The sequence below is a fragment of the Pyrus communis genome, chromosome 12, assembly GCF_041283825.1.
Source record: "Pyrus communis isolate YQ-2024b chromosome 12, ASM4128382v1, whole genome shotgun sequence".
In the NCBI taxonomy this organism is placed as follows: domain Eukaryota; kingdom Viridiplantae; phylum Streptophyta; class Magnoliopsida; order Rosales; family Rosaceae; genus Pyrus; species Pyrus communis.
The window spans coordinates 21,390,590-21,401,714 of NC_142576.1; the positions used below are offsets into that span (position 1 = coordinate 21,390,590).

Below are 11,125 nucleotides of genomic sequence, written 5' to 3' on the forward strand. Positions count from 1 at the left end.
CATGGACGAGATCGAGCAGGCAGAGCCTTCACGCAAGTTTAACATGCCACATTTCACATCATTCAAAGGAGATGGAGACTCAGAGAGACACTTGAACCACTACCAAAGCGCAATGATCCTTTATTGAAACAACGACAATCTCATGTGCAAGATATTCGCCATCACTCTACAAGGTGAGGCACAAGATTGGTTTTACACCTTTCTGCCACAATCCATCCGGAGTTTCAACAAACTTTCTTTGGTTTTCACCAAATAATATTCATCATATCGCTCAATCAAGAAGAAGTCTGACCATTTGTTTAACGTCAAGAAGAACCCAAATGAGTCGTTTTACAACTATGTGAAGAGGTTCAAAGCAAAGAAAGCAAAGAAGGCAAAGATAGTCGGATGCAATGACTCGATAGCTAGAACAGCCTTCCAAAAATGACTTCCAGCAAACCACCCACTATTCGGAAAATTGATCATGAAAGAAGATTTAACTCTGGTAGACTCTTTTGCTCTGACAGAGAAACATGCACTTTGGGACGAGTCTCGCCGATCCAAATACGAGGATCGAGGGGGAATCGAAACCGAAAGTAGCGGAGGACGTATTCACATGTTTAACGGTATCTGAAGCAACAATAAGCTCTACCATCATACGAGAAAAGCTGGGGGCCCAACTACCTGTATTCCACAGTTCAAAATCTCTCCTTAATGCGAAAACCAGCTACTAAAAATTCAAAAGCTAACTTTGACGATAGTTTTTGCAACCCAAAAGCTCAAATTATACCTTCAAATGCACACAGTCATCCTCATGATGCACTATTTTGCCCAATCCAGACGCGCGATGATAAAGGCGTAAACACTGGTGGATGCAAAGTTTTGTGACAAATGTAACAATTTAACCCAAAAGGTGCACCAAGGGTAGACGAACACTAGAATGACACACTCGGAAGCAAGTTTTGTCATCGTCGCCCCAAAAGATTTTACATATGAGCAATATGTACCAGCAGTTGAAAATCACCTCCTGCTATGCGTCACATGGCCCTAGTCGACCCTTGCTACATAATTCAGTTCTGGAGTGCCCCAATACCAACAGTTGAGCATCTCTTGCTGCGTGTAACATAGCCCAACTCCATAACTTCCTACTGCACCTTAACGCCTAGCCTAGGCGACATAACAGAATGACCCAACAACACCCCAGAGGAAGCCAAGCACGCCCTAGTCGTGCCTGCTTCACCTAATGGAGACTTCTGGCATTTGCATGTTGACGGCGCATCCAACTACAAAGCTTCGAGAGTAGGCATGGTCCTTGTCACCCCAGACGGTTCGATGCCCAAGCAGGCCAACACTTTAGGCTTCAAAGCATCCAACAAGATGATCCTCGATTACCTCAAGAAATCTCTTTCCGATAAAAAGGGAAAATGGTTAGACGAACTCCCCGAATGTCTATGGGCGTATCGTACCACCAAACAACGAGCCACCGGTGAGATTTCTTTCTTTTTCACATTTGGTTCAGAAGCAATTATTTCTCCTAATGTCATCGTGCCAAGTATCAGCACTCTACTGCCAAGCATCAAGCAGAACAGTAAGGAGATGGCCACAAGCTTAGATCTAACAGAAGAGAAAAGTGAACAGACCATCATCACCCACATTGCAGCCTACCAGCAGCAACTCCTCTCCAGCTACAATAAAAGGGTCAAGATCCAGCAGTTCCAACCCAAAAATCTAATCCTAAGAAAAACCTTCGCCACTGCCCCAGAGAAGGCTCCAAAAAGATGAATCCCATCTGGAAAGGTCTGTACAAGATCAGCAGAGTATGCAACAAATATAGTTACACACTTGCTACCATGAACGACAAAGAGATTGAAAAGCAGTAGAACGCTTACAATTTGAGGAAATACCATGTGTGACCTCCCACTACATCAAAGCTCGAAGACTCATGTAGCTTGATGGGTACCACATCGCAAGTCGAGAACTATCCAGTTGTTATGCAGCTCCTACCTTACAACGAAGTTCTCGTCCGTTTCATTCATTTTTCAATGAGGAATGTAGAAGTAATCTACAACTTGGCTTGGCAGTAGGCTTCCAACAACTGATCACTCCTACACTTTAAAAGAAGATCGTGCCCTTCTTAGAGACTCATTGCAGAAATTGCGCCCCCTTTACGGGACCAACCATGCTCTCCAGTGCGAGAGGGTAAACCAATTCCCCGTCACCCAATTGGGTCTGCTATCCAATGCGAAAGGATAAACTAATTGCTCTTCAGTGCAAGAGCGTAAACCAATTTCCTGACACCCATATGGGTTTGCTCTCCAAGGCGGGAAGATAAACTTTACACTATGAATATCCAAACGTGGATGAGCCGGGCTTTCCTAGTATAACTAGATGCACAATGGCTTATGCTGGGATTCCTAGAAGTAGCCACAATGATCTTTTTCAAAGCTTAGCTAACTAAAAAATTTTGGGTCTCTTGGCCTAATACGCAAGGAGCCAGGCCCTAGAGACGGAGGGGGCACATTACGTAGTATGACCTACGGATGGCTGTCCTGGAACCCTAAAGCTGCTATCGAGTGCACTAAGGTAGCCTATGATTTCCAGAAGACTGTTTACGGCTTGCCCTTCGAGTAGTAAGCCGTGTTAAACTTATACAACTACACGTTTATGTGAAAGGTAAAACAAGATAGCGCGCATAAATGAAGTTTCATCCACTGCCGACATGCTATGCAGTTGATGGGCTTCATTTCTACCAAATCGTGGAACGACCTACACCAAGTCCTAAAGTGTTGTAATACTTGCTACACAACCTACGAAATTGGAGAAAGCCAAGGTTAACAACCTAATGGTTATGCGAATTTGTTGCTTCTGTAAGTAAGGCGTTTAGTTGCCAACCCTATGGCTAACAACTTTGCAAAGTTCTACACCAACACTTACGGCTGCATAGGCTACGCAGGCTTGTCTGCTTATAGAAAACCAGCACACCTGCCACTAGTCTATAAAGTCTAAGGTTAAGGCATGAACTAAAGAAGCGAAGATGGAGAAAAGTGAAGGAAGCAAGTTTATTAAATTTTCTAGCAAAATTGATCAACGACTAGCAAAGGTCAAAGGAGGTCAAGCAAAACAAAAGCAATAAGGAAAACAAAGGAAATCCTAAAGGCTACCTAGAAGACTATCATTCAGCAGCTTGGACATCCCACGACTATTCGACCGCCACACCTTCAGCAGACACAACGCTCCCAGTAGCAGTATCATCCGACATTTCACCCCCGGCTACTCCAGCTTGGGCATCAACCTATCTAACTACTTCACCAATGGAAGCCTCAAAAGTAAAGGCATGCAAGTTTTTTAGAGAAATAGAGAAGGTTTCAAAGTCTTCCCAGCAAACTCGAAGTCAGACGGCTTATTAAAGAGATGATCGACATAACCCAACTTGTAGAAATCGACCTGACTTTGAACAAGTGAAGCCTCGAGCCCAACCTTTTCACCTTTTAGCTGCTTGTTATCCTCAAGCAGACCAACATGGACGCGCTGTAGCTCATCCACTTCTTTCTTCAAACTTTTGTTGATCTTCAGCGTATCTTGGAGTTCCAACACTTGGGGTTCAAGCCTATCAACGATCTTGAAGTGGATCACTTGGTTATAAGTATCAATTAACTCTTCATCCTTTGCATAAGTAACAGAATGAAGCTCAGAAATGGCACGCTCAAGATCTTGAATATGAGGTATGTGACATCTAATCTCCTTCTCTGCACTCTCATACTTAACTTGGATCGCGTCAAGCCTAGTCTTCAAGTTAACAATCACTTGGCGAGCTCAGATTCTAACCACTTGATCTTCTAGGCGGAAGAATAAGCTTTGGTTGCCACGCCCTTTGCCACCTCCTTGGCAGCCTTGGTATCCTCTTGGTGAAGGAATATAGACTCAGTTGCCAGAATAGCCGTCTTTTGCATCATTGCAAGTAGAGCAGTCTTCCTATACTTAGTTGTATGTTTTGCAAAGGAACTTGGGCAAACAACCTTTATAACGCCATCGACAAACTTGGCTTAAGCGTCCATGTCTTCAAGCAGATATCGTTTCAAAAGCGCATAGATCTCAGCATCATCCCCAAAAATAGGCTTAGTGGATTTCTCACAGCTGCCCACGCGAGTAGTCTTCTCCTTCCCAACAAGCTAATCAGTCTCAACAACAGGTGGAGTAGGCCTTGGCACCATTTAGCAGCATAGTCCACCTTATATCTCTTCATAATAGCAAGTCTCTCCAGATGGATGGAATTGGTACGGCTCTAACTATTCAGTTAGGAGGGCTGCTTCTCAGCTTATTCCATTCCTGATAACGGGTCACAATAAAGTAAGACCCCGAAATCCTCCTTTCCAAAAAAAAGAGTTTTAGATTATCCTAAGCAACCTGTGGTCAAATTTTTTTTATAAAATTATTATTTAAATAGTTGCAAGACGGTGCAAAAAGCCGATTTCTCTAAAATTATTATTTATAAAATTATTATTTAAATTATTATTAAAATTATTATTTAAAATTATTATTTAAAATTATTATTATTATTATTTTTTTTTTTTTTGGGTCCTTTGTATTCAACCCATGGGGATCTTCAAGAAATTCGATTTCTCTAAAAGAGCAACCGGCTTAACCGGCTGAGCACGAGATCCCACATTGTCTCCATCAGCGGCTAGGAAAAAGTCTTTGACTCTTCTTCTAGTTACCACTGCTTTAGACTATTCCTACTATTCATAGTTCTCAATCTTAGAACGCTATGCCATTTACAACCCCGGCGTATTTCGGATGCTTGAAGGCCCTGCTGACCCAAAGTGATTTAGAAAGATTCTTCTTTATCGATGGTGAAAGAAGAGGGGTCATGCCTACTCCCCCCATGGCTGGATGTTACAATCAGCGAGGCGTCGGTTGGTTTGTGGCAAGGATTTGTGTTAGTAGGGATGCTCAGCAGCGGATGCTGCAGTAGAAGCCTAGGTTTTGTTTTGTTGTCTTTTATGGCTTTGGCCTATACTGTTTGTTGGATCTTTTGGGCTAGTTTGGCAAGTCCTCTTTTGGGCCAGTTTACCAATATCTAGATCTAAAAAAAAAAAATCATGGAAAAAACGGAACCGAACCGAAAAAAATCAAAAAAAAAAAAAAAATTGAACCGAATCGAAATTTCGGTTCAATTTTGATTTTAGCAAAAAACTGAACCGCTTCGAACCAAACCCGTTCTTCAGTTCTGCCTTTCAGGAGATTGGCAATGAGATCAAAAGAAAGAAAAAGGCAATCGTTTGATCGAGGGGGAATCGATGCAGAGTTAGCACTACCTTGCTTCTGCTCTTGCTAGCTAGGGTTTATCAATTCCTTTTTCTACCACGTTAGGTTTGGAGAGAGATGGGACCGGTTATATAATAGGGGGAGCAAATGCAAGCTTTTTCTTTCAATAGCCGGCCAAATGAGGTGAACCAAACTTAGCCCTCAATGGACGTTTTGGCATAAATTTCGACACTATGGGCATAACGGAACTTCTACGCTAAGCAATCCTATCAACAATCGTACTATTCACATTTGGCGCTGCAATAATCACTAGCTCAGATCTAACAGCCGCATCTTTCTTCCCCTTTAAAGAAGTCAAGTCAATCATAAGCTTATCAGTAGCAAGTGGACCCTCAGCGGATAAGGTTTTCAGCTTTACTTGAGCAAGCAATGTTTTCTTTCCACCTTCATTCATTGTAGGCTCTACAACAACGATCAGATGAGCCAATGTATCCGCCTTAATCCTCATTATCTCTTATCTCGAGAGCAGCCCACATTTCTTTTGATGAAGAGGATTAAGCAGCCAACGTCATTTACAGTACTCAACAGGGGAGCTTAACCCATATTGGCTTTTATCTTATTTTTTCTCTCCAACCAGCAGGCAAGAGGCCTGCATGCCCAGCATTTCAGCAACCTATGAGGCCCGCGACCTCCTCATTTCTCTTAATCGTCGACCAGGCCCACGTCAGGTCTAAGAGCCCAAAGGACATGAGTCATGCAACTCGCCTAACACTGCTCCCCAGCGCTTCAATCCGTGGCCCCAGCCGTATAGTTATCCTTGGTTTTAGCCAAACCGAGCAGCCTCATCAGTGGTCCATACCACAACACCTCATCGGCCTATGCCAAGCTGACTCCTAGCCCCTGCCAGCCGACGTGCCGCACCACCTCGACGGCTGCCCCACGACAACACTATCTAAGAATAAGACAAGGAAAATTAATTTTTTCTTACCTCGATGAGGCGCGAAGCAGACAAAGAAAGCAACGAAAGACGATCCTTTGCATGAGCAAGTGTAGAAGATTACTAGGGGTGGGAAACAAATATCCTCTAGCTTTCTCTCTCTTATAGGATAGAATAAATTGCTCTCTGAAGTTGATTTAATCATCTACTTAAGGAAGACTTATATAGACTTTATAAGTAATATATTTCCCTTTCCTAGAATGATCTAATTTCCAATTAAAGAAGGAATCTACATCAAAATAGGAAACAATACTATGTTTCTTAAAGCAAGAAGATCTTTACACCTGCTGCCCTTTCCTGCGAGCAGCCCAACAGGTGTGGGGGCATTTGTGGAGCCAAAAATAATCGAAAAAAATATGGAGGCGACACGTGGATTCTAGGGTAAAATGACAAAATAACCCTCGAGGAATACCGCAACTTTTACGCGCGAACAATGGACAATCATGACTCAATCAAGGTCAAAAGTGCTCAAAATTGGTAATTATTCAAAACCTATTTCATCCAAAATCTTCAAATCTTCTCCACAAGGTAACCCCCAAATGATTCCTTTCAAATTATATTAATTAGCTAACTAATTAACTTATTACCCAATTAATTATTAATTAGCTAATTAATTGTGAATCACCCCAAAAAAAGCACCCAAATGGCCGGTCCCCATCTCTCCCAAAGGGGTAGGCCACACCCCTATAAATATCACCCCATTATCTCCAAAAACCTAAGTTGAATCCTCTTGCTAAATTCTCTAGATTCTCCAAACACTTTTCTAACTTTGGCATCGGAGGTTCTTCGGCCAAAGCCGCCCCCTTCCCCCCAATTCATTGTGGGCGAGTGAGGCTCTTGGCCCTAACCTAATGTGTTATTTGTTTTGTAGATGCAGATGAACAATACGTCGTTTAAGAACAAAAATAAAAGGAAAAATGAAAAATGGAGATGCAGGTTATTGAACCATGTACCTTTCCCGTGCGTAGCGAGCGACATCCCCAACTTGGCATTTGTTTTCAATGGTTTTATAACTATTCGTTGTGATAAATGAGGAAAAAAATGTTCTTCTGCTACCGGAGTTCGAACTTGGAATCATAAACTTTGATTTAATCATTGCTACAGCGGATGCTTTGTGAGAACTTTATGATTTAATTGTATATAAATGTTTACAAATGATTGGCTTGCAAATGCCCCGAGACCCCTATACATAAAAGGTAAAACCCACCCCTCAATTACAAGTGACATATAAGGGGCTGTTATACTCCTATTTAACTGAAGAGTTAATGATGGAGAGTTATCTCAAAAAAAATGAGAGAGAGAGAGAGAGAGAGAGATCAAAAGATGAATTAGAAATTGAGACAAATCAAAGACTGCAGAAGAACAACATGTCATTCAAGAACCAAAATAATAGGAAGAATTAAAAATGGTGACGCAGGTTATCAAATCTTCTTGCGATAAAAAAGAAGAAAAGAAATACGTAACTTTCCACTGTTGGGGTTCAAACCCAGAATCATAAATGCTAATTTAACCATTGCTACAGCGGATGCTTTGTGACAACTTGAGGTGTTAATTGCATAAAAATGTTTATAATGTTGGACCTGCAAATGCCTCGATACAACTTGACAAAAAAAAAAAATTGCATTTGACATTTAAGGGGATGTTGTTTCCCTATTTCACTGAAGAATTATAGAGAGAGCAGGAGAGAACTTGGAAAATGAGATACCAGAAAACAGCAGAAGAACAACTTGCCGTTTAAGAACAAAAATAAAGGGAAAATGAAAAATAGAGATGCAGGTTATCGAACCTTGTACTTCTCGCATGCCTAGCGAGCTACATCGTGAAGTTGGCATTTTGATTTCAATTGTTGTATTTAACTATTCCTAGTGATATATGAGGAAAAAAGCAGTTCTTTGGCTGGCAGGATTCGAACCTGCAATCAGAAACTTTGATTTAACTATTTCTAAAATGGATGCTTTATGAGAACTCGATGATTTAACTGTATATAAATGTTGAAAAATGATTGGCTTGCAAATGCCCAGAGACCCCTATACATTAAAAGAAAAACCCACCCCTCAATTGCGAGTGACATATAAGGGGGCTGTTTAGGCCTATTTAAGTGAAGAGTTACTGAGAGAGAGTTACCTCAAAAAAATGAGAGAGCGAGAGATTAGGAGATGACATAGAAACTGAGACAAATGAAAAACAACAGACACACGACATATCATTTAAGAACCAAAATAATAGGAAGAATGGAAATGATGATGCAAGTTAGCAACATCCCCAACCTGGAATTTTGTTTTCAATGGTTTTGTTTAACTGTTGCTTGCGATAAAACAGAAAAAAAAAAAAAGAAATAGAAAATCTTTCGCTGCTGGGGATTTAACCAGTGCTATAGCGGATGCAACTGACATTTAAGGGGATGTGTTCACCTATTTCACTGAAGAATTATAGAGAGAGCCGGAGACAGCTTGGAAAATGTGATGCCTGAAAACAGTAGATGAACAACAAGTCGTTTATGAACAAAAGTAAAAGGAAAAATGAAAAATGGAGATGCAGGTTATTGAACCCCGTAGGTCCCGAGTGCCTAGCGAGCTATATCGCCAACTTGGCATTTTGTTTTCAATCGTTTTATTTAACTTGTCCTTGTGATATATGAGGAAAAAAACAGTACGTCCCGAGTGCCTAGCGAGCTATATCGCCAACTTGGCATTTTGTTTTCAATCGTTTTATTTAACTAGTCCTTGTGATATATGAGGAAAAAAAACAGTTCTTTCGCTATCGGGATTCGAACCCTGAATCAGAAACTTTGATTTAACCATTGCTACAATGGATGCTTTGTGAGAACTTCATGATTTAACTGTATATAAATGTTTACAAATGATTGGCTTGCAAATGGCCCGAGACCCCTATACATAAAAAGAAAAACCCACCACTCAATTGCAAGTGACATATGAGGGGCTGTTGTTGACCTATTTAACTGAAGATTTAATGCGAGAGAGTTACCTCAAAAAAATAAGAGAGAGAGAGAGAGAGAGAGAGATCAGGAGATGACTTAGAAACTGAGACAAACGAAAAAATAGCAGATGGACGACATGTTATTTAAAAACCAAAATAATAGGAAGAATGAAAATGCTGATGTAGGTTATTGAAGCTCGGGCCTCCCTATTGCATAGCGAGCCACATCCCCAACCTGGCATTTTGTTTTCAACTGTTTTATTTAACTATTTCTTGTGATAAAAAAGAAAAAATAAATACAAAACTTTCTGCTAGTGGGGGTTCAAATCTGGAATCACAAACGCTGATTTAACCATTGCTACAACAGGTTCTTTGTGACAACTTGAGGAGTCAATCGTATAATAATGTTTATAAATGCTTGACCTTCAAATGCCTCAAGACAACTTTACAAAAAAAAAAAATTCATTTTACATTTAAAGGGCTGTTATGCCCCTATTTCACAGAAGAATTATGTAGAGAGCATAAGAGAACTAGGAAAATGAGATACCTAAAAACAGCGGATTAGCAACATGCTGTTTAAGAAGAAAAATAACAGGAAAAATGAAAAATGGATATGCAGGTTATCGAACCCCGTACTTTTCGCGTGCGTAGAGAGCTACATCCCAAACTTGGCATTCTGTTTCAATGGTTTTATTGAACTATTCGTTGTGATAAATGAGGGAAAAAAGAAATTCTTCCGCTGCCGGGGTTTGAATCTAGAATCATAAACTTTGATTTAACCACTGCTACAGCGGATGCTTTGTGAGAACTTGATGATTTAAATGTATATAAATGTTTACCAATGATTGGCTTGCAAATGCCCGGACCCCCATATACTAAAAGAAAAATCCACCCCTCAATTTCAAGTGACATGTAAAAGGCTACTGTAGGCCTATTTAACTGAATAGTTAAGGAGAGTGAGAGTTACGTCAAAAAAAATGAGGGAGAGAGAGAGATACATCAGGAGATGACTTAGAAACTGAGACAAATGAAAAGCAGCGGATGGACGACATGTCATTTAAGAACCAAAATAATAGGAAGAATGAAAAATGGTGATGCAGGTTATCGAATTTCGAGCCTCCCGCTTGCATTGCGAGCAACATCCCCAACCTCGCATTTTGTTTTCAATGGTTTTATTTAACTATTGCTTGCAATAAAGCTGGAAAAAAAATAGAAAATCTTTCGCTGCCGCAGTTCAAACCCGAAATCATAAACATTGATTTAACCATTGCCACAGCGGATGCTTTGTGACAACTAGAGGAGTTAATTGTATAAAAATGTTTATAATGTTTGACCTGCAAATACCTTGAGACAACTTTACAAAAAAAATATTGCATTTGAGATTTCAGGGGATGTTGTTCCCCTATTTCCTTGAAGAATTATATGGAGAACAGGAGAGAACTTGGAAAATGAGATACCTGAGAAAAGCATATGAACAACATGTCGTTTAAGAACAAAAATAAAAGGAAAAATGAAAAATGGCGATTCAGATTATCGAACCCTGTACTTCTTGCGTACCTAGTGAGCTACATCGCCAACTTCCTGCTGCAGGGATTCAAACCCGAAATCAGAAACTTTGATTTAACCATTGCTACAACGGATGCTTTGTGATAACTTGATGATTTAACTGTATATAAATGTTTACAAATGATTGGCTTCCAAATGCCCCGAGACCCCTATACATAAAAAGAAAGGCCCACCCCTCAATTGCAAGTGACATATAAGGGACTGTTGTAGGCCTATTTAACTAAAGAATTACTGAGAGAGTTACCTCAAAAAACTGAGAGAGCGAGAGAGAGAGAGAGAGAGAGAGAGAGATCAGGAGATTACTTAGAAACTGAGATAAATGAAAAACAGTGGATGGACAACATGTCATTAAGAACCTAAATAATAGGAAGAATTAAAATG

At 40.4% G+C, this 11,125-nt stretch overlaps 1 protein-coding gene across 1 annotated transcript; it reads left to right on the forward strand.

The window, feature by feature from the left end:
* The first annotated feature begins 1,284 nt into the window (after positions 1 to 1,284).
* LOC148692478 (uncharacterized) lies at positions 1,285 to 1,761 on the forward strand. The gene has a single exon (XM_088680954.1). It carries the CDS (start codon positions 1,285 to 1,287, stop codon positions 1,759 to 1,761), a length of 477 nt encoding a protein of 158 aa, XP_088537080.1.
* The last annotated feature ends 9,364 nt before the right edge of the window (positions 1,762 to 11,125 follow it).